Below are 23,914 nucleotides of genomic sequence, written 5' to 3'. Positions count from 1 at the left end.
TCACGATTCAAAATCCCGCTACAATATGGTCGATACACACCTGCAGTTATTGCAACTAGCAGCTCCACTCATTGAACGAATTGTAGATAGAGACAACATGGCATCAAAGTAAAATGCCAAATACGCTAAAAACGCTCAACTTTACATACTTTTGAACCGCTGGATTCCTAAAGTTAAGACTTTCATTTTTTTGTTTCAACGCATTGGAAACTGTTAAATTGTAATAGAAAAAGCAAAAGTTCGTTAAACCGAAATTCTGCCATCAAATGCGCTAAAGAAAACTTGACTAACAATATAAGTAGACTCAGAGGAAATTTCCTTCCTGCTATTAGCTTTTATGGACAATCACTTTATTGAGAATATGTTATATAACTCTATCCAAACTCCTCCAATGCAAACAGTTATGTTCTTTACCTAAAATGACTCCTATTCATTATTTTTAATATGGTTCAGTGGAGATTTTCTTCTATCGATGACACTCATTTTTTTGCATCTTGAGTCATGTTTATGTCTTATTCCGATAAATGTGTTAAATACATAAATAACTATGAGAAATGATCCTGAAGCTCCTTTGAATATGATACCTATTATAGTTACATAAATGCAAACATTGCAAACATTTTATAATACAGTTGCTAAAATTTTCCTGGAAATATATGTAATCCATCATATATTTTTTATTATTTATTTTTATTGATCAACTGTTTGACCATCTTGAATTATATCATAATATACAAAATGTTAGAAAAGAATGTTCTAAGATCATGTAATCTTAGTATCTATTGAGAGAAATAAGAAGTTTCTAATTAACATATTTAAGTCTTAAACTCAGTCCTTTTGGTGTCATATCAAGCTTTATGTCTATGACATTTTTCAATCAAAGAATAGAGATAAAAGAAAATGTAATTTTCAAAATAAAAGTTCTGAAGCATGATAATAAGCATCATACAGTTTTTCATATGCACATCTTACTAAGAAGGGATAATTTCAACTTACATCATACTGATTGCAATGAAATTTAGGAATGATAATAGATTTACATATAAAATAAACATATCTGTAATTTTAGTCACAAATAGCGAACTAATTATAAAAAATGCATAATGCATTTTAAGTTTGAACAAACCATATGTTGCTGCATTCAAGTATTACAGCAGATCATTCAACAGTGATTGTGACTTAGCGACAATCATACAGGATTTGGAACTTTTGTGTCTCAGGTTTGTATTTAGTTGGGAGAACTTCTTTCTCAGAATAATTACATCATATGTTATAATTATGGAAATCTGAATTATTTCTGAATTAATAATATCTGAATTAATAATATAAAAATATTTACACATGTAATTTAAAGTATACAGGATAGGTAATACAATGTTATTCTTAGAATACACTTGTACAAGCTGCACATACAAACAGATGAAATTTATCAAAAAAGTAATCAAAACAAATTTATATAACCATGAACATTTCACAAAAGAAAACTATTCACGTGAACTATTATAACTACATGTATATACCGCATATATACATGTATACATATACAACTTCTCCGCGAAGTTGATGTCATACAAATTTTATCATCTGTTTATATACAAATGTTTATAGTTGATCATATATTAATGAATGTATTTTTATAACGTCATTCCAAATACTCAGGCTTCGGTTTTCTCGAAGAGCCCCCGCATACAGGTTTAAAACTTACAAATTTCCTCTCTACTTACAATTTACATTTCAAAATATCATAAAGTCATTTGCTACGACCTACGACTTGTACGAGGTAACCTGTGACTGCAGCTTATGCGTCGTTCGGTTTGAAGATCACTGTGTCGACCCCGTTGGTCGAGCTGCTCTACTTTTGTTCATGTAAGGAGATTTTTTCGTGCACAGGGATATTTTGTCAATAACTAAACAACCAAGCCGAAAACGCAGTCTTTTTATTTTTTACTTTTATCTTAGTCTAGCTTCAAGAATCATCCTTTAAATTTATTTGCACCTGTAGTCGAACATCCCATATGTATGATACTATACAGTATATTAAGCACATATCCATAAAAAAGTTACATTGTATAATTGAATATGTAACGCATTATGTAATACCATGGAATATAAAGTAAAATGAGTTAGAATTAATTAGAAATTTTCTTTGTAATGATCGATATAAAAAGTATTACTTAAAGATTTTATTCAGTTTGCGAGAAGTTAATCTATCGCATTCATGTTCTAGCAAGGTATTTAAATTACATTAGCTTAATCTATTTACAATTTACATATATGGTACGAGGCAGCATATTAAGTATTAGTATTAGTAATTACTAATTATAATTTATTTTAAATTACATTAAATTATTTTTTAATGTTTTTTTGAAAGAGAATTTTTTAAATATATCTTTTTAAAATACAAAATATGAGAAATAGAATGAAATTATATAAATTTCTACAACTTATTTCTTTTTATTTAAATTATGTTAAATATTGAAAAGTCTTTTCATGATGAGACGAACATCGCATGATTGATTTAGATTTAATTAAAAAAAAACTTTATTAAAAATTAATTATAAATATCACACTAAGCAAATTATCATTATTTGACTTTAATATAATAAATTAATTTCTTCTGGTGGGATTAATATTCCAATTAGTAAACTTATATCTTTTTAATCCATTCCTTCTTTAATCTATTTTTCTATAAAAACATCATACTTTTTTTGAAATTATGAATCCATTCAAAATTATTAAATCTCTGATCCATATACATATGTAAATCATCTTAAATCTTATTGTTAATGACTAGGATGCTCTAGATTCTTATTATTAATGTCTTTTATAATGTTTAAAAACTTTATTTTCTATCGGAGTGTGCGCACAATTTACCCGAACACGGATTCCTCAAGTTGTGCATGTCCTCATGTCTTTCTAATGTTCTATGAATTCTAATATCTCTAAAACGGGATAAAATAAGTCTATTCTTATATATTATTGATTAGTATTTAGTAGAAACAGTTAGACTATAGACATTTGATAAAATGTCTCAAGACTACATTCACGCGTGCGAAAGGGCGGAATTGTTAGGATTGCCGATACCTAGTGAAGAAGAATGGAAAGAGACCCAAAGAATAGAAGCCGAGAAAATTAATAATGATAAAGATGAAGTGATCGAAGTAATTATAATTTTATCTTTTATTAAACAAAAATCAAATTAATGTACATTTTTATGCATTATAAGTACAGTGTTAATGAGTTCTAATTTCTACTACTGTAAGTTTAATGCTAATAAGTTTCTTTTTAGCCTCTATGTTTCTCTTATTTGGAATGTAATTAATTAAAACAAAGTTCTTACATAAATTTCAAATTAATAATTTGTCAATATATTATCAGTTTAATATAATTTATAGAATCTGGATTCTTCTAATGAAGCTGCGCATCGAATAGGTGGTGGATTAGATGAATTAAATAGTATTCTCAGTGTTACGCAGAAGAAGATTAACAGATTCAAGGTTAAACACTTTTACCTAATATCATTATTTTATGACATTCATTTTTTATTTATTATTCTTTAATAAAAACAACTTTAATGATTATATCTAAACAATCATTGTCAAGTACAACAAGCATTTCTTAACATCTTAGTTTAACAACTAGTTAGTTTAACACTTAGTTTTCTTAACAACTAGTTTATTATTATATAAACTATATTATATAAACTAACTTTATAACATGAAAGTATTTTACAGTCTGTTTGTGGCAGTTTGGGTACTCTATTGAAAGTAAGAGTTGGATCCAAAAACAACACACCAAATCATAAATTCGTTGAACGAAACCATAAAGAGACAAAAGAAATTGGTTCTGAAACATCTATGAGTGAAGAAAACTTGATAGTAGAATTATCCAATGACAAGAAACACATAGAAAACACAGAAACTAATGCAGTAATGCCAAAAACAATCAATCTCAATGAAAAGATGGGATCTCATTTGGATAAGTTAGACTCTCTCATCACTAAAGCAGAAAGTGCTCAGTACAGCATGCAGTATCAAACAAAACAGATGAAGAAATTCTTGAAGTAATTCTTCACAGGCAAAAGTAGTATTCTATTCTAATATTATCAGGTCTCTTCGAAACTAACTCATTATTCATAGTACCATGCTTGAAAAACCATACAAGTTCAAATCTGTATTGTGTTATGCATGGTAAAGATAGACATAGATAATAGACTGATAAATATACAAAGATCACTAAATTACTATAATATTTATCAAATATATGATAATATACAAATGAGTAATGGACATTTTACATTCTGAGAAAACAAATATTTATTTTGCTTGACTGCTTATTACACTTTAACTGCATATCAATGCGTTATGTATATATATTTATTATACATATGTATATTTAATATATATTTAATATCATATGCATTATAATATATATTTAATATACATATGTCCATACATAAGCATTATTGCTTTTCTAAAATCTTAAGACACACTCAATAAAATGAAGTAATAACATTAAGGTGACTGGATAAAACTTGTTCTTCCTAATATTTTCATTAAATCATATTCATGTGATCTATTCCCATAATACAATGACAATTAAATTTTTTTTACAAACATAAAACACAAACACAAACAATTTATCAATATTCAAGCAGTTATAAGTTAAAATTGCTTCTTTCTATGAAAGAAATATTAAAACAATCAGTGTTAATATTAGCTATCAAATGGATAGTATATGTGTATATATTTTTCGTTAATAATTTTATTATAAATTGATATAATTATAATTGCAGTTATTGCATTGTAAACATAACTAATTATAGTATAGTATGCTTATTTAGCTAATTTTAAATTTTAGATATAATATTCTTCCTGTTTTTTCTAATTGTATGTTATAAATTATAATTTTTCATTAATTTATATTGCAAATCTCAATAAGTAAAGGAATTTAGTTCCTGCTGTATGTTGTACTTAAATTTATTCAAATTGTTAATATATTTATCTTAAAATATTTAAATTTTGTATAAAGATTGCTTTAGAAACAGCTCAGATTTTACAATATTGTGAGCTTATGTAGTTAAGATAATTATATACATTATATTATTTACTTATGTTACATCAAAGTGAACATATATCTAATATCAAAAATGTTATATCTTGTTGTTAATTGTCTTTAAAAATGCATAATATTTAATATCTATTTTGTTAACTGAATATATTTTAGGCAAAAATATTAATTTTAAGCAAAAGTGAACAATTCTTCTTAACATTAACAATAAAAGAATTCACAGAAAAATTAATAACCTTATAAAATGCAATTGTTACAAATAATTTATTATTGTTATAAAGATGTTGCAGTACCTGAGATCAGGTATTAGACAATATTTACGTGCCATGTACATACAATAATGTGAGTACATATTATATACGTACATAGTATGGGTTGTTAAAAAACGGTGAATTTTCTTTTCTATCTAGCTATTATTATAAAAGTAAAATTTTTATTATTACATTTATTTAGAAAATAAAATTTTCTAAATAGAGTTGATGTTTAATAGCATTTAACTGCATTGAAACAAAAGAATTATATTTTTACATCAAAGCGCGATGTCGATTAGTAGCAACTTACGAAATACAAGAAATTAAGTGCGAGAAACAGATATGTTATATAGTAAATTTGTGAAAATGTATGTTTCATACGGTAATTTTTGTGTTCATAATTTTTATTTAAAATTTATTTGTATGAATAACAAAAAAAATTAATATAACAGATAGTCAGTTTTATTCTTGTAACATAACTGTATTTGAATGAATAAACTGATATCTAAAATGGTATGTGTTAATCCTTATCTATTTTGTATTAGAATAATTAAATAACTTTCTAGGAATACATGCATAATAAAAAGTCTGCATGCAATGAGCAATGTTCGTAGCTGAAAAATATGTAACTGCATAGACTTTAATCTCGTTTTTATGTCAGTAAAACTGCCTCACAGAGAAGTTCTGTTAATATCGACGTTCCTGCAGGTAATAGACATTAATTTTCATCTAACTATTGCGAAATAATTCCAAAAATAACAAAAAGGCTCATAAAGATAATAGTTTTTAAAATATTAAAATCATTCGATTAGTCGAAATACTGAAAATCAATTGATAACATCATATCAAATTATGCGAATGAGTTCAAAAAATGTACCTTGACGTTCACTTGAACTCAACGATCATTCAAACCAAAAAAAGTCATATAACCAAAAAATAGAAGAAGAAGTATTATATTTTATCATACATTTGCTGCTTATGATTGCAAAGTTTATCAAAATAATTACACTAATTTTAAAGTAAATAAATATCAATAAATATATAACAACTTCTTATTAAATATATATAATCTCCTCGCATTTGAAAGCGTGGTGAATTAAAATCAAGATTAGAAATTTAATTTTAAATATGTCATATACTGAGAGTTACATAAAAAACAAATTAATGAAAGAATTAAACGCTTCACACGTGGTATGTATTTTGTATGATTCATCATATTTGCGTATATATTCTTTATTTCGTTCTACTGTTTTCATTCTAACCTTAAATTTTCTATATAAACCTAGGTAGCTAAATGTTATTTCTGAAATATATTTGTTAATCAAGAGCATGCTTGCAAATATAAGCTGTTAAAGCTTATTCAACATATATGATGCAAGAAAACACACAGATCTTGTTAATCTCACTATTTGCTCTCCTTTTGAGATGGTGTGTTACATATCATTCCTACAGCGGTGAAGGAAAGCCTCCAATGTTTGGAGACTATGAAGCCCAACGGCATTGGCAAGAAATAACGTTAAATGTGCCAATTGAGAAATGGTACATAAATACAACAAATAATGATTTACAGTATTGGGGATTAGACTATCCACCATTAACAGCTTATCATAGTTTAGTGCTGGGCTATGTTGCTAATATGATCAATTCTTCTTACATAAAGTTACACGAGTCTAGAGGTTTCTCATCTGAAAGTCATAAATATTTTATGAGACTCAGTGTTCTTTGTGTAGATATTTTGATTTATATCCCGTCGATAATATATTTTATATTAACTAATCAAGTATCTGAAAACTTTGAAAAAGTAGAACTGTCTATATTTGGTCTGAAAAGAAAACATATTAATCTTCTGCTTATATTAATATATCCTGGTTTAATATTAATAGATCATGGACATTTTCAATATAATTCATTTTCATTAGGACTGTTCATTAGTGCTGTTACAGCTATACTTCAAAATTCGTTTATTATTGGGTCGATCTTATTTGTTGCAGCACTAAACTATAAGCAAATGGAACTTTACCACGCATTGCCAATTTTCTTTTACATACTTGGAAAATATTCACCTATGAAAGAACGGTTTTGGTTGTTCAATTTAGTAATGCTCTTCTGTATATCAATTACAGTACTTTCTACATTTTTTATTATATGGTTACCTTTTATTAAAAGTTGGGAAACATTTGTAAGTGTTGTTCTTCGATTATTTCCAGTTTCTAGAGGTGTATTCGAAGATAAAGTTGCTAATATTTGGTGCACAATCAATGTGATTTTTAAATTACGTAATACTTTTGCAAACAAGGAATTAGCAAAAATTTGTTTAATGTCAACTACATTTGCAGTTTCACCGAGTTGCATAAATCTATACTTAAATCCACAGAAAGAGAAGTTTATTATTTCCCTTATTAACTGTGCATTAGCATTTTTCCTGTTTTCGTTTCAAGTTCATGAAAAATCAATCCTACTTGTTGCAATTCCAGTTTTATTGTATTTTCAAAGCAATTCGTTTCCTTGTTTTTGGTTTTTAATAATTTCACACTTTAGTATGTTACCATTATTTATAAAAGATGGTTTGTACATGGTATATTGGGCTACATTAATCTTTTATTTCATTTTTGTTTTATGGGCATATTCTGATGTGTTTGATAACAGCGAATTATTGAGTAATATTAACTTAAAAAAGAATGTGCTTGTAACCAATCAAAGAAAAATTAAAGCAAAGCTAAAAAGCAATGAGAATAAATCATTATTTACCAAATTAAAAAGAGATATGATACATTATAAGAATATTTTTGTTGTTGTAAGTTCTACTGTATCTTTTTGGAAAATAATTCTGTTTTATTGTTCGATTCTAGGAATAATAATGCTTTCTCTTATTAGTGGTTTTTTGAAACCTCCAAAGAGGTATCCAGATCTTTTTGCATTATTAGTTTCTGCCTATTCCTGTGGACACTTTATTGCTTTCTACTTATACTTTAATTACAAACAATTTGTATGTGAAAAATATTAAAAATTGAAATAAATCAGAAAAACAATTTAATTTATGTTATATTATTACCATACTCCTTATTAAATTATTTTAATAAATTATTAAAAACTAATTATTTTTCTTTTTCAATATAATTCAACAATTTAAGATAATATTTCAGAAGAATATTGCGTTATGATATATTTACAAAACGTGTCGCAGCCACTATTCACGATTATCTAATATTTACGCCGATAAAAATATTGTTTATATGTATCATCACCTTTACTGAAGCATTATACAATACTTTACGGAAATTTGAACTTTACTCTATTACTGAATTCTACTTTTCTAAATTAGCATAACAATAATGTTATGAATACAAATTTAACTCTTTGTAGTCGGAAACTTTGTAACAATATACTTATATCGTTACAGGGAAAAGAGTTGATTGACTTTAGAATAATTAATAATAAGAAACACAAATTTATGTAATTTATGCGTTAACGGATAACAATAATATTTTTATAATACAAATCTAATTTTATTTTCTAAAAATTATTTGTATTGAAAGTAAATATTTATATATATTATTTAACATAAACATTTAACGTAAATTTTATGTTAGGAAGATCATAAAGTTCCTGTTAGTATTAGAAATATGTAGATTGTTTTGTTACTATACCTATTAAATAATTATTTTTAAATGTTGTTACAGGAAGTCATAGATGAATCTGATGGTTGTGGCGCTAAGTTTTCTGTAACAATTGTTTCTAGTGCATTTGAAGGCAAATCTTTAATTCATCGACATAGGTACTACATTTTAAAGTCCTAAAAAATTTAAATAATATGCTATTATTTAAGTACTATATTAAAATTAATATTTCAGGTCAGTACATTCAGTACTAGAAGAAGAACTTAAAACAATTCATGCATTCAAGCAAAAGACATTAACACCAGCAGAGTGGGAAAAGAAGGAAATGATAAAAAGGTATTTAATAATTGATTCAATTATGATTGATTTTAATGTATCATCTCTAAAGTATATTATTCTATTTCCATTAATAGCTCCACGAATTAGACTTGAGAAATTTAAAATGATTCAGTTTAAAGTGTCTGCTCCTGGAAAAGTAATTCTTTTTGGAGAACATGCTGTAGTATATGGAAAAACAGCTGTTGCTGCCAGTGTAGATTTACGTACAGTTCTAAATTTCGCTGAATTACCTGAAACAGAACAAATTGTTAAGATATGTTTTCCTAAAGTAAATTTATTTATTAACGTACCTCTACAGCAAATACAAAATTTCTTTTTTATTAACAAAGACGTGGAACATGTAGAAAATTATGAAGCATTTTATAACAAAGTAAAAGAATTTGTCTCCATTATTAGTTATGCAAATCTGCAGCAAAGATTAAGCCTGGAAGCATTCTTTTATCTTTTTATTTATATTACGCAAAAGGAAGAGATCGAAGTGAAACCATTTCAAGTTCACTTAAATACAGAATTGGGAATTGGTTCTGGACTTGGTAGTTCTAGTTCCTTTGCAGTTTGTCTTGCTGCGTGTTTTTTACATTGGTCACGTTTACAAAAAGATATTTATAAAATATTAGATTTTTCTATCTTAGACACTATTTCAAAGTATGCTCTAAATTGTGAAAAAATTATGCATGGAAACCCCTCTGGAATAGACAATTCTGTCTGTACATATGGGTCAATAATAGAATTCAAGAAGGATGATTATGTAAAGTCAATAAGTAACGTACATGCTCTAAAAATTTTACTGGTAGACACAAGAGTAAATAGAAGCACAAAGGCTTTAGTTGAAAGACTATTAGAACTGAAACATAGATACCCAGTTATTATTGATCTGATTATGAGTTCTATAGACAATATATCCAAAGAAGTAATTAAAATTATTGAAAAACTGAAAACAGTTTCTACTGACGATGAATATTTTCTTGAAGGATACAGACAATTAATGGTAAGTATTTTATTAAAATATAATATATTGCTAATAATTATTATAATAATTACTAATTCAAGTAGGGTAAAATACTTCTAAAAGCAATTTATAGAAAATCTTGTATAATAAGAATAACTAGTAATATTTCATTCACAAAGTTAAAAAATTAGTCTGTTATTTGGAAAAATAACATTTGTCTGGTCAAGTGATTAACAATATGTTAAAATGTTATTGGTCATTACTTTCTATATCTATAAATGTATTCAAATCTTATTACAACTTATCATATATTATTACAGATACTTATTAATATGAATCAAGGACTGCTAGCCACATGTCAAGTTTCTCATCCATCTTTAGACAGAATTTGTGCAGAAGCACAAAATTATGCTTTGGCAGCAAAGCTTACAGGTGCTGGCGGTGGTGGACATGCATACATTCTCTTATTACCAGATACACAACCAGAAACTATTGCAAGTATTTCACGAAAATTAATTGCAGATGGATTTACTGTTAAGTTAACAACTTTGGGAGGTCCTGGGGTACAAATTAATTAGTAATTTTGTTATAAATATTGCATACATTAATGCAAATAAACTTATTTTTATTCTGAATATTCTCAATGTGATGTAAATTTTATTTATAATTATAAAGGGTACTTGTAATTTTTACACAAAATGTAAATTACAGTTTTAGTACAGTTTAATACATGTTAATGGTTATCTCATTAATATCTTTTTTATTTCAACTATTTTCATTTTTTCCTTTTTCATTAATCATGATAGTATAATTGTCTTATTTCTATCATAATGTTAAAACTATTGATTGATGTATAGAAAAATATTCTATTCAAGAAACTATAGATGACCTTAAAATCTTTGGAAAGCATCACTTTCAAAATGGACACATACAGATTACGGACAATAATTTAACACCATTTAATTTTTTCTAATAAAATTCTTTTCTATCTTTTATAGCGTGTTTTAACACTTTATCGACCGATAGCCGATTAATCGGTTTTTTGTCGCCGACGTTTACCGACCTATAGCCTACCTATGGTTAATCGACTCCCATGGCGATAAACAATCTTTCTCATTATATGAACAGTAATTTGTTATTTAGTACTAAGGTACCTTGCTCAGTTACGTCAGTTGCGATGCTTTGTAAGCTCCGACAGTTTTATACCAATTTGAAAAACTTACCGTTCGCGATGAACGAAAAGAATGGTATTGGAGAATTTTATTTAGATGATCTGTCAGATTGTCCTGACAGTTATTCAAGAAGTAATAGTGGTGACGAAAGTGATGGCAGTGATATAATTATTCGGAAGCGAGGTTCTGTATTGCCACTAAGATATAGTGATTCAGAAGATGATGAGATACGTAACGTCGAAGATTATAACTATTTCTCATTTGAACTAAAAACCGTTGTAATAGATAAAATAAATATAATTTAGTACTAATATCATGAAAACAAAAGATTTTATTCAATTTAATTATCCTATAATAGCAGAAAGCAGCCAATTTTATCTGAGCATACGAAAAGCACAGATACTCCCGCCCGACAGTCTAAACCGAAACAGAGCCGGCGCCAGGGAGAATCTGCGCTTGGGCTGCCGATCGGACGTGCGCATGCTGTTGAACTGCTAGCGGTCAGTGAGGTGTTGATTAGGTGGAACATCCTGTATATTATACAGTACAATTTTATATATTTGTAATATAAAACTAAAAAATGATATATATATTTATTAGTTATTTATTTACATAATTTATAACATAAAGAATAAAATTTTTCATATTTAACCATTTGAATCCCAGGGGTCTTTGAAGAAACAGGATCAAAAAATCCCGAACAGCGCGATAGCGCTTGTTTTAATCGATTGCGAAGAGAAACAAACGGCGCTATTGAGAAGATAACAGTGAAATACAAAATACCGTCAGTCGTCCGTAGCGTTCAAATGTACTGGGACTTTTCGACACAAAATCTAAACAACGTGATCACGCTGCTTGGGACTCAAACGGTTAAAATAATATGAAAATTGAAGTTTAATGATGAAGAATTAAATAAAAATTACACAATTGCAAAGAGAAAGTAAAATAATTTCTAAATACAAGCATTTAGGATAGAATACATTAAAAATTTTATAAATCAATTCATAATTCTTTATGAAGAAAATTGTACTTTTATCTGCAGAAAAAGCAAAAAGTCAATTTTGATATTAATAAAGCTTTATTTACGCAAGATATATGATTTAGTGGATTTATATTTACGTTGCAATATTTTTAAAAATATCATCAATTATTTGAGTCTCTATATATCGCAACATAATCCGAAACGAAAATGTTTAATTTCTTTTATATCAGTTAAATATATTATTTTCTTTTTATTTTATGTTGTTAGTAAAAAATTTAATCGCTTAATTAAATTTAATTTAATTTGTATATTACAACCTTTCAATACTTCTATATTGTAAGTAGACACAATGAAATTTAATTTATTATTACAATTATACAACATTTGATGTATTACGATGTGTTTGTCGCAAATTGTCTGTTAATCCTACATGATCTGTTTCAGAAATTGCTTCCTCTCTATAATTTTCTTCTAAACTATGAGTAGCATTTGATAAAAATTGCCTTTCTGCTTGTTTAGCCTCTATAATCCATTCGGTAATTTCATTCGTATACATTTTTCTTTGCAAAACTTCTCTGGTTCTAGGACGCGAGCCAATAAAAACAGTAGTTCCCTGCAACATTATTATATGATTGCAGAATAATAAAAAACATATTTTTTGAAACTTAAAACTTACACCAACTATCAGTGAGGGTCGCAATTTTTCCAAAAGTTGAAAATCTTCTACTATATATTGCAATTCGTCCCATTTTAGTTCCACTTCTTCATGTAACATCTTTTCCTCTGTAACGAAATGTATACAAAAGGACTAATAGAAGATTTAACAATCCCAAAAAAAGTACAAATTTGGTTAAAAATAACAAAAAAAGTTTATAGAAATAGTCTACATTTCTTCCATATTTTATGTTGAATAATTAAGGATATTAATTACCATCACGTTTAGATGTTGATTTTTTATAATGTATTCTAAATCGAAAGGCCTCTAAGAAACTGGATACCACAATGGTTAAAACAATCATTGTCACCAAATAAAATATCATAAAATATATTCGTGTATACATTCCAACAGTAAATGCATATGCGTTCATTAAAATAAACCAATTATTAACAACCGTTAACTCAAAAAGGGTCATTCCACTGGCTATAAGGTTGTCAAAAGTATTAAGGTAATAATATCCTAGTGCGGTACTTTCATTGGCAGAGTATTTGTAAAAGTCTTCAACTGTTGTATTTCTGACAAATATATATTATTTAGTAATCAATTTAAAAATATAATTTATTAAAAAAGATATTTTACCTATGTACTTACTTGCAACAATTTCGCATATTATATCCTGCAAACAATTCCATCCCAATGATTGCAAAAAAATAATATAAAACAAGCATGACTACTGCAGTGGAAGACATCAAGGGAGTTAAAATCACAAGTGTGCCAAATACGTCTCGGTATCTTTTTTTCACTTTAAACAATCTTAGCAGTCGAAGTGGTCTAAATAGAACGAAAAATGTGGCTGTAGGAAAAAGAGATAAAATACAAGCTGCAACAAGTGTCATTATAGATGTTCCTAAATCGAAAAGATTCCATCCGGAACTCAGATATCGTCTTGTACCAAGTCCTAATACTTTTATTAGTGCTTCAGTGACAAATACTATAAAATAAAATTAGCATTAAAATAATTTTTCACACACCTTTTATAAATATTATGTTTACTTACTTCCTCCAAAAAGAAAAGTATCCCAAGATGCAGCAAATAGAATTGTGCTATGAACATTATCGCCTGCCTGTAATATCCTTATTATCATAGCAATACCATTTGCAATGATTGTTATATCTAAACATTTTATAATTGAGTATATGAATTGTAAATTAGTATTATAAAAATTTGTCTTCCTTTTAAACTTACACATTAAGCTTTCAAAATATGGCCATCTAATAGCTGCATGTGCTCCTGTGCATAGAATTTGCAAAGGTTGTGATGTACTGTGATACCAAGGCACAGTAGAGTATTGTAGTTCCCATTGAAGTATAATAGTATCATAAATGTTTAAAAACTCTTCAACACTTAGAACTCCACTTCCAGAAGCATTTAAATGTTGATACATTAGAACAATGTCTCTTATGTCTGTAGTGGAGTATATTATGGAATAAATTTAATTTGTCTTACCTTCTTGTTTTATAAATAAACTTTAATGTATATCTGGAGGAATTTTACGTACTTTTATTTGGAGCATAGTATCGCATTAATCCTTCAAATTGGCGAAATCGCATTTTATCCGGATTTTGTTTTGAAACTAATAACTTAAAGGCATGTTGACATGCTTTTCTTTTATGTAAAAACAGTTTTTTAAATTTATCACGCTCAGCTGCTGTAAATGTTTCGTTAACCACCGCCAACATCAAATTCATCATTACGTACAACATTGTAGACAAATAAGATACAAAATATATCGCATACCATTTGTTTCTTGAATATGATGGCATCATTACATCTGGAAAACTAAATATTGATATTGTTACTAATATCTAATCACAATAAAATGTATCCAAATTTTAAAATATTATTGGAAATTTAATTACAATTATACTTACTTAGCAGTAGTAAGAAGAACAAAGAGACTCACAAAACTGTCTTGTAGTGTACAAAAATTTCTATTCATTTCAGAAAACATATAGTAACCCAATACAGTGTACAGTGTTATAAAAAATAAAAGCAAGCCTAACATATCCAGAATTGGTGGCAATGTTAAAAGTATTTGTCTGATAAATCTTCTAACACCGCCAAAGCATTTCGTATCTACTAAAAAAATGGGCCTTAGAGCACGTGTTACACGGAAATGCGATGATTGTCGTACTAGTACTGTCATCGCTTCTAAAAACATGATGACCAATGTGATACACTGTAAAAATAATTTATATGTATAGTCTTCACTTGTATTAAAGAATTAATTAAAGATATCTTAAATATGTAACTACAAATTCACTACAAATTTGGTAATTTCATTTCTATTATTTCTGTTACTCCTTATTAAAAAAGCTTTTTATTATATGTACTAATTATCATATTAAAAGAAACAAGACATTATTTTCTTAATTTTTCTAATTTATCTTTGCTAAATTTCAAGTTGTTTTAGCAATTTTATTTTAAATCATTCTATACTTTATAATTTTATTTTTCTTACTAGGTTCTTATTAATGATTCATTTTAATTATTCTGATCTATCCATTCCATATCAAACAAACGTTTCATAATTGTTTATTGCTTTTAAACCATTGTGTAATAAATATGGATATGAATGAGTATAATACAATAATAATAATAATAATAGTAACAAAAACAACAACAACAACAATAGTAATAATGATAATGATGATAATGATGATAACAAGAATAATAATAATGAGTCAGTAGCAGTAAAATCACTAATATACTATACATATATTAGTTAAATCTGAATGTGTTCCCTATAAGATGTCCCAATAAAGGTATTAGTATACATAATATATTATAAATGAACAAATAATGCAATTATCAGCGTCTCGTTTTAATAAAAATGTAATCTTAAATAGTCTGCACTTGTGGTGTTTCTTATCTTCTCATTAGTACCCTCATGCTTTTTGTATCAGTCTTGTGCAAAACAACCATTTTATTGTACACTGTTCTTAAACATATTGACAAAGTAATGAAAGAAAACTGTACTTCAATCTTATAATGGTATTCAATTTACTAATAATTATCAGATGTAAACATAAGCAATTAGAATATACATGTCATATACAGGGTGGTTGGTAACTGGTGGTACAAGCGAAAGGGGGTGATTCTACGCGAAAAAAGAAGTCGAAAATACAGAATAAAAATTTTTTTTCTTTTTTTTTAAATTTTTCCATCTAGACAACGATCTACAGTGAGATCCGTTATAACGTACCGCACGCGTACCGAGCGAAAATTCAAAGTCGATTTTCTCGAAAACAAAGCCTCAAACGAAAAATTTTTATTCTATATTTTCGACTTCTTTTTTCGCGTAGAATCACCCCATTTCGCTTGTACCACCAGTTACCAACCACCCTGTATATCAGTAAACTCGTGTGGATTTATATGAAGTTTAATAAAATTATACTACAAACTATTAAATCTGATTCTAAAAAAGAGTTCTTTTTACCTTCAGCATTGTTCGTTTGTGTTTTAACATTGTTGACCAGCCAATCCATCTTAGTTTCAAAGCTAATTCTATACCTATAATTATCAAAGCAAAAAGTTCTATAGATCCATGTGCCCACACTGGTATCTGAAATTAAAATATATAAATAACCATTGTAATAAAATAAAAGTACTTTCTTATTAATAACTTACGCTAAACAGTGATACAGCTGGCTCTTCTACAAGAGCTAAAGCCAAAAGTATAAGAGAAGTTAATAGATCTAACCCATAATACCAATTATTATGAACTAAGAGATATGCTGGCAAATCTTCTGGATGCTTTGGGTGCGAATCAAACTTTTCATTATTTTTACCTTCCTATGGATATGTAACATTATTGTAAGTAAATTTGAAAGCAATTATTCATATGAGTATATATACATATAAATGTATAAATACCTCTAAAAATATTGCAGCCTCGTGATAATTCATTTCCCAATGCAAATCATGATCTGTGATTGAATCATGTGATGGAAGTACTGCATTTTCAGACATGTTTTCTCTATGTACATCATCTGTTTCAAATTTGTGAATGATTTGATCAGATGTTCTTACATTTTCAGTGGAGGAGTTTACATGATTTTCTGCAGAAGGATATGATAGTATAGATCCATATTCTACAATAAGAAATAAGCATAAAAAATAAATATTTCTATAATGCAGAAGTAAATGATACTTTTCAGCAATAAAATAAATAATACAAAATAAATAAATTCTTTTTATCTTTATCATGAAGATAATCAAACATTATACTTATAATTAACTAAATTATGTATTATATATTTTTTGCAAAATTTTATATCATTGCTCTATTATAGATAATTATGCCAGAAAAATGTGTAAAATAAAATATGAGCTTTAGTTTGTTAAATATTATAAGCTAAAAGAGTAAAAGTGAAAATGACAAAAGTAACATAGTTGTGAAAAAGCAGAAATTTCATTGCAAAGAATAAATAAAAAATGAAATGAATTAAAATAGTACAATTAAAATTCATTCGACTTACTTTGGCATGTTCGATGTGAAATGTCTTGCTCGAGTGATATGTTTGCATCATCGTTAAATCGTTGATAATTGCCCGAATATTCAGTGGTTTTGGGAGAAGACATTTGAGAATACGTGACATGTCACATGCATATAGCCATTTGTTGTGTGAGCACGAATTTACACCGCTATATCTAACACAATGATGTGACTACTCAGATGCTGAGCACTAACTGGATTAGTCTGAAAACTATGTATAGAGATATACGTATATTTTTGTTTGAAACATATCTTACATATTACAATATCATAACACAACGATATTATTCGATCTTCTTGTATTTGACGTTCCAGTTCACGACGCGCATGCGCATTCCAAAAACCGAACCTGAGTGGATACTATTATTTTGACTGATAAAACCATAAAACTTAACTATTCACTTATGTAACAAAGACTTTACTTTTCGTTTTTCATATATTTTACGAACACAAACTTGATGCATATAAGACATATTTAATTACTAGAAAATAAATATAATCTGCAATAGAAGATAAAATAAATTAAAAATTTCTAAATTTTATTGTACCTTCTATAACATTATAAATTTTCTTATTTCATTCATCATTATAAATAAAGCTTTCAAATAAAATAAAAAAGAATCCGGAACAATTGTGAACATTTATAATCAAGGTCATAAAAAATCTACCTCATGTTTCTGTATTAATTATATATTTGTATTCAAATCACAAAAGATTAGAATTTTAATCTGTGTGGATATTGGCTGCTTCTGAGTCCAAACATCGCTGATAAGTAGGTGAATAGCATCTTCTTCTCTTTGTTTCTCTTGATAGCAGAAATCACAAATTTGTCAACCACTTTCTGATCAGCTTTCCTCTGATCGCTTGCTTTGTACTCGTCCTTCTTTTTGCTGAAGATATCACCTTCTTCCTTCTTCGCGCGTTTCTCGCGTTTTCTCTTGAAATAATCGTCGTTAACATGAGCCGGAATCTTCAAACCAGAAATATTAATACGCGTGGAAGTCGCGATCACATAATTTTGACTAACTCTACGGAGTGGGCAAGCGTTGATCAAGAAAGGACCTATTTTAAAAAGCATTTTGATATTTTAATTTATCATATTAATATTTTACTATATAATAACTTCAAATATATCTCACCTGTAATTAAGAGTAAACCACTCTTAAGTTGCTTTAAGAAAACAACACGTTTTCCTTTATGAGCACCAGCTAATAGGATACAAATTGTTCCTGGTTTCAAGGAAGGTCTCAGATAACGACGATGGTCACGGAAACATTTCTTAGCATGGTGTACAGTTACTGGATCTGCAGTAGGGTAGTTTGCACGCCTCTTCTTTAATAATACAATACGTTTCTCTCCATTTTTGTCACCACTAATCTTCTTTTCAATAGTGACTGGTTTCTTAGGCTTAACCTATAATTACCATTAAATATTTAGAATTAAACATTTATCAAAAAGTATAAACATTATATGAAAATATATTACTCTTCTTGATTACATAGTTCTTTGTATCATTTCAAAACATTTAAGAAAATCGAAATTATATATATTATAATTATATAGTCATTATTTTATAACAATATTCAATTACAATAAAGAGATTGAATAATAAATATATCTTTATTGTATATTTACTTAAAAGGTAAAAAGCATAAGGAACTTCAAATATTTCTACATATCCTAAGAAATGAAGAACTTCTAGATGAAACTTTTAAATTAACAAAAGTAATATTAACAAAAATAAATAGAACATGTGACATCATTAGACATACAGTTTTTGGAGTCTTGGAGTCAATGAATTTGTAGATGGCTTTCTTGTGGTACATACGGGTTCGGCTAAACCTATAAACACCATTTCCTAAATTGTAATTTCGAGGCCTAATACGACCTTTCTTTACACCTTTTTTAATCTCCACAGGAGCACTTTTGTTCTCTGGAGACTTCGCCTTTGATTCTTTTTTTTCCTTTGTGTTCGTCATCTAGAACATAAATATAAATTCATTGTAATACAACTATTTATAGATAGCATAATAATCACGCACTTATATTTTGTCCGAATATTCATTCTAAACAATAAATTAATGCTAGAATAGTCGACAAAATTGTATATAAAGTTTCAATAGAGTTTTATTTTAATATATTTCTATTATCGTAATCTTTTATTAAACATATCCATCATGTTTTGCAGAGGTTATGTCACGTTTTCGTAAATCTTAAATTTCAAACAAAAAATAGCCGATAATTGGGCTAAACTCTTTATAAAATATTATTAAGATTTTAAAATTAGGGAAATGAATGTAATTTCTTGTTATAAGCCAACAAAATGTTATATTCTAACCTTTCCAAGTTAAAATTAATCAAATTTAAAAATATATTTACAGAAAATATGGTATTTTTTTAAAAGAAGAAGTCTAAAATGTATAAAATTTGATAAAATATATAGTTTTTCTCTTATTACAACAAAAGATTACTTGGATAATATTAGTTGTGTTGATCTAATTCCATCTTACCGTAAATCGTACGACTAAAAGAACCTACACCAACATATATTCTGTCTTCTTCTGCAGTTATGTTGTGTCTTTGTCTGAAACATTCATGGTTTTAGATAGTATTTAACATATGCATGTGTCACGCATGCGTAGACCGTCCTTTTTGGTACCTTTTTGGCCCTCCATGTTGATTTTATAGGATTCACTCGGCGAATGCTTTCCCCTAGTGAGTGACATATTCCAAACCACGGTCATATAAACATATATATGATCATGTTACTACATAGACAAATAAATAGATCCACAGTTGCAAAAAGGTTGTAGAGAACATCCTATGTTATAATTGTTGACTTTTCACAATTAATCTCGACTACGGTCATATAAACAGGTTTCGACACTTACATACCGATGCCTAGGGAAAATCATCCGAAAATTGAATCGTGACTAGTTGTGAAAGATAAACATGGAGGGCAAGAAGGTTTTCATTCTGCGCCTGCATGACATGCCATGAATGACTCAAATAGAGACAGAGATACTCTATTTATCTCTGTCTGTCTCGCAAGAATGCGAATTTTGTCGTCTTCCATGTTGGTTTTTTACAACTAGTCATAATTCAATTTTTGGTCGGTTTTCCCTAACGACTGTCGAGATCTGAGATCTCTTCATATGATCGTGGCCGAAACTTGTTTATATGATTTTATATGATCATGAGCTTCAGTCTATGAGTGTCGAGAGGTCGAGATCTTTTTACGGATATGATCGTGTCCTGTATATCACTAGATTCTGATATCATCGATGATCTTATATATACATTTTTTATATTAATATTGCTTGGGAAAGAAGGTAGCCATATACATTAAATAATTTTCTAAATGTTTCCTAAATGTAATAGCATTTCCTCGATAAATTTTTTAATTGGCAGAAAATAGACTAAATGTGGAAAAAGATAGATTTCTTCGTAACCAACTAAAATGTGATAAGGAACTTCTTAGAAAGTACTTTAGATGGCAGAATTTGTGCTTTCATTGAAATGACGTTTCTGTGGACACGTTGTCACACGAATCTCCACACAGTCCGCTTATGCGCATGCGTTCCAGAAAGCTAAGGAGATTTTCGATTCGCGCGGAAGTAGTGTGATTGTTTTGGAGAAAATTGAAGGGATCTGAGTGTAAAGTGGCATAAAATAATGTCAGGAAAATCGAAAGCATTTACCAAAGAAGAAGAGCTTCTTCTTCAAGACTTCTCGCGGAATGTGTCAACAAAATCTTCAGCGTTATTTTACGGCAATGCTTTTATCGTTTCGGCTATCCCCATCTGTGAGTACACATTCTCAAACTGTCTAGAAATATGATTTATACCGCTACTTTGTTGATATTTATAAATTTTATAATAAATTTTAGTATACGTTTGTATTATGGTTTTGTAAGGAAATAAGTAGTTGCATGGAAACTATAGCGTTTTTGAAGATAACCTCTATCTTTTTGTTACAGGGCTTTTTTGGAGAATTCACTTGATTGACATCTACGCTAATTTAATTTCCTTCGTTTTAGTAACATTAGCGAGCACATATGCTCTTGCTCTCGCGTATAAAAATACAAAATTCGTGTTAAAGCATAAGGTATATATAGAATCACAACAAAATGTTTTATTAGCACAATGTTATGGGATTTACTGAAAAAGACTATATTTTTTAATAGATTGCAGTAAAAAGGGAAGATGCAGTGACAAAGGAAATGAGCAGAAAGTTATCAGAAGACAAGAAGATGAGCAAGAAGGAAAAGGATGAAAGGTAAAAAGATTATTATTTGCAGATTATTAAGTACAAAGTATATTAAACATATATATATATATATATAACTGAAATACATGTAAAATAATTAAATTTTCAGAATTTTATGGAAGAAAAATGAAGTAGCTGATTATGAAGCAACAACATTCTCAATTTTCTACAATAATGCTTTATTCTTAGCTCTTGTAATTGTATCTTCTTTCTACATTCTGAAGACATTCACACCAGCTGTAAATTATGTATTTTCCGTCGGTGCAACGAGCGCATTGTTAGCGCTATTGTCGACTGGAACTCAATAAAATGTATGCTGTGTAGAATGCATGATAATAATCATTTAAGTTACCAAGATACCTGTGTGAAACTCTGTAATTATTTTCATGAGCGAATGGATACATGTAATAAAAATGTTTTTATTTATGATAATTTCATTAATCTGCCATACTAAATTCATTTCTAAACGAAATTATTATTAAAAAATATTTTCATGCCTTCGTAACTTAGATTGCAATTTTAACTGTGTTGTAATAACATCAGAATTATGTGTACTTTATATTTAATTACATAAAAAATAATTGATCATGTTGGTTCCACATCATTTGTCCGATTACAACGTTTGTCAAGCTGGCTAGAAAACAGGGCTGAGGAAATCAATGGACCGTATGCTTATCTTTCAGAGAATTTCATAATCCTTCTTTTCAGTATTGTTAACAATATTTGTGATACGATAGTAGTTCGAATTATGGCTTACCGACATTTGCAAGAGACTAAATATTTTCATATGAATTAAACCGGTTCTATTGCAGTTGACGAATTATAACGGATCGCAGATTGTAATCCATTATACGCAGTCCAACATTGGCCATTCTAATGCTTTATTTGCTTGTTTAACTTGGACTTGCGCCAGCGTATAACCCGTCGAAAGAAAATCTCTCGCCAAATTGTATATTCTATTCCTGTGCAGAAGTGAAAATGTAAACATTCACTTATACTATACCGTGTTATTATCACTTGCATTTTGTTGCATAAGAGTCGCTGCACTTCGATATACACATAAACATATGTAATTGGAAATTTAAATTAATCGTTTGCTATGAGAAATTGTGCTATGATGTACAGTTTGTATCTCATTGTCAGGGATAAAAGATTTATTGATTTATGTTTATTAGGACTTTTACTACGTCTTTAAACGCTTGCATATTGTGGAATAAACTTGTGCGTTTCGAAGGTTTTTACAACGTGAGAAACGCATATTGGCACAATCGAGATTGTGCATTTGGCAAAGACATATCAGTTTCCTTGTTTGATTTATACCACCACGTGATATTCACGTAATTTAAGCAATTTTCTTCGGATAAATTGAGATTCGATTATTACGCAGGAAATAACAAAAATTGTACCTAGATATTCGATGGTTGCTTGGATGGTGGCGATCGCCGATGATTAGTAATTTACAGCTTTTACTATGCAACGTGTTACTTAGCTGTGTGCATTTTGGATCTTTTCCAAATGTTGAACCACCTTTTCCAGACAACCCGCCGATTCTTCCGAATGATTCGGGTTACCTAACTCATTTTATTATCCGGCACTTTTTTATCAATAACTATTTCGTTACGTGTTTTACTATTGTGATTGATCTGCAGTTGACAAAATCTCGAAGAAATGAACAGTTTCAGGTTTCTGTGTACAATGAGATTTTTGTTGTTCGTTCGATCTCAGGTTCACGCTGCATTTCAACGTCAAACAGTCGAGTTAGCTAATGTTACACAATTTATGAGTTGTTAGAACTCCCCTTGTCATCAAAACAATTACATCATGCACCAAGAAAGCGGACCGTTTTATTTGAATACGTACGATCGAAATTTGGAACTTGTGCAATGAATAGAGAAATTTAGTAGTTCACTAATTGTATATGAAATTGATTTGAGCATAGAAAGCTCGTAAGCATTCTGAGCAATAGCATTCTGAAATTTGGGCAATTCTTCTAATTAATTTAAGTCGTGTAAACATATCGCGGATAACATCGTACTCTAGACATTAAA

At 28.4% G+C, this 23,914-nt stretch overlaps 6 protein-coding genes across 12 annotated transcripts; 4 read left to right on the top strand and 2 right to left on the bottom strand.

Moving 5' to 3' along the window:
* The first annotated feature begins 890 nt into the window (after positions 1-890).
* LOC117161370 (uncharacterized) lies at positions 891-5,837 on the top strand. Of its 2 annotated transcripts, none has more exons than XM_076617939.1 (4): positions 891-1,220; positions 2,988-3,161; positions 3,396-3,497; positions 3,735-5,837. In XM_076617939.1, the coding sequence occupies exons 2-4, from the start codon at positions 3,027-3,029 to the stop codon at positions 4,065-4,067; spliced, it is 570 nt and encodes a 189-aa protein (XP_076474054.1). In that variant the 5' UTR covers positions 891-1,220; positions 2,988-3,026; the 3' UTR covers positions 4,068-5,837. The 2 variants fall into 2 exon arrangements, with proteins under 2 accessions (XP_076474054.1, XP_033198729.1); XM_033342838.2 differs by lacking the exon at positions 891-1,220 and adding an exon at positions 1,251-1,866.
* Positions 5,838-6,052: 215 nt separating this feature from the next.
* Positions 6,053-9,226, top strand: LOC117161379 (dolichyl pyrophosphate Man9GlcNAc2 alpha-1,3-glucosyltransferase). Of its 2 annotated transcripts, XR_013058208.1 has the most exons (4): positions 6,076-6,512; positions 6,608-6,860; positions 9,002-9,096; positions 9,173-9,226. XR_013058208.1 is itself a non-coding variant. In XM_033342853.2 (2 exons), exon 2 carries the CDS (start codon positions 6,691-6,693, stop codon positions 8,323-8,325), a length of 1,635 nt encoding a protein of 544 aa, XP_033198744.2. In that variant the 5' UTR covers positions 6,053-6,512; positions 6,608-6,690; the 3' UTR covers positions 8,326-8,350. The 2 variants fall into 2 exon arrangements, 1 of the variants encoding a protein (XP_033198744.2); XM_033342853.2 differs by lacking the exons at positions 9,002-9,096; positions 9,173-9,226 and having other exon boundaries at positions 6,053-6,512; positions 6,608-8,350.
* On the top strand, positions 9,173-10,861 carry gny (ALG6 alpha-1,3-glucosyltransferase garnysstan). Its single transcript, XM_033342835.2, has 3 exons — positions 9,173-9,274; positions 9,352-10,265; positions 10,547-10,861. The coding sequence occupies exons 2-3, from the start codon at positions 9,381-9,383 to the stop codon at positions 10,802-10,804; spliced, it is 1,143 nt and encodes a 380-aa protein (XP_033198726.1). The 5' UTR covers positions 9,173-9,274; positions 9,352-9,380; the 3' UTR covers positions 10,805-10,861.
* Positions 10,862-11,977: 1,116 nt separating this feature from the next.
* Tpcn1 (two pore segment channel 1) lies at positions 11,978-18,039 on the bottom strand. 3 transcript variants are annotated; one of them, XM_033342820.2, is made up of 12 exons: positions 17,581-18,039; positions 16,976-17,160; positions 16,730-16,894; positions 16,539-16,664; positions 14,971-15,278; positions 14,598-14,878; positions 14,285-14,503; positions 14,096-14,212; positions 13,690-14,029; positions 13,312-13,613; positions 13,057-13,163; positions 11,978-12,993 (listed from the first exon to the last, which is right to left on the bottom strand). In XM_033342820.2, exons 1-12 carry the CDS (start codon positions 17,681-17,683, stop codon positions 12,754-12,756), a joined length of 2,493 nt encoding a protein of 830 aa, XP_033198711.1. In that variant the 5' UTR covers positions 17,684-18,039; the 3' UTR covers positions 11,978-12,753. The 3 variants fall into 3 exon arrangements, with proteins under 3 accessions (XP_033198711.1, XP_033198712.1, XP_033198710.1); XM_033342821.2 differs by having other exon boundaries at positions 16,976-17,091; XM_033342819.2 differs by having other exon boundaries at positions 16,976-17,193; positions 17,581-18,034.
* A 232-nt stretch (positions 18,040-18,271) lies between these two features.
* RpL6 (ribosomal protein L6) lies at positions 18,272-20,187 on the bottom strand. 3 transcript variants are annotated; one of them, XM_033342837.2, is made up of 4 exons: positions 20,108-20,187; positions 19,370-19,576; positions 18,737-19,010; positions 18,272-18,659 (listed from the first exon to the last, which is right to left on the bottom strand). In XM_033342837.2, exons 2-4 carry the CDS (start codon positions 19,574-19,576, stop codon positions 18,313-18,315), a joined length of 828 nt encoding a protein of 275 aa, XP_033198728.2. In that variant the 5' UTR covers positions 20,108-20,187; the 3' UTR covers positions 18,272-18,312. The 3 variants fall into 3 exon arrangements, with proteins under 3 accessions (XP_033198728.2, XP_076474052.1, XP_076474053.1); XM_076617937.1 differs by having other exon boundaries at positions 20,069-20,134; XM_076617938.1 differs by lacking the exon at positions 20,108-20,187 and adding an exon at positions 19,936-19,957.
* Positions 20,188-21,159: 972 nt separating this feature from the next.
* Positions 21,160-22,292, top strand: LOC117161371 (translocon-associated protein subunit gamma). Its single transcript, XM_033342840.2, has 4 exons — positions 21,160-21,402; positions 21,577-21,704; positions 21,784-21,875; positions 21,976-22,292. Exons 1-4 carry the CDS (start codon positions 21,273-21,275, stop codon positions 22,172-22,174), a joined length of 549 nt encoding a protein of 182 aa, XP_033198731.1. The 5' UTR covers positions 21,160-21,272; the 3' UTR covers positions 22,175-22,292.
* Positions 22,293-23,914: the final 1,622 nt, after the last annotated feature.

The sequence above is a fragment of the Bombus vancouverensis genome, chromosome 4, assembly GCF_051014615.1.
Source record: "Bombus vancouverensis nearcticus chromosome 4, iyBomVanc1_principal, whole genome shotgun sequence".
Classification (NCBI taxonomy): domain Eukaryota; kingdom Metazoa; phylum Arthropoda; class Insecta; order Hymenoptera; family Apidae; genus Bombus; species Bombus vancouverensis.
Note: the sequence above shows the minus strand (reverse complement) of the source record. Positions and strands in the feature narration are given on the sequence as shown.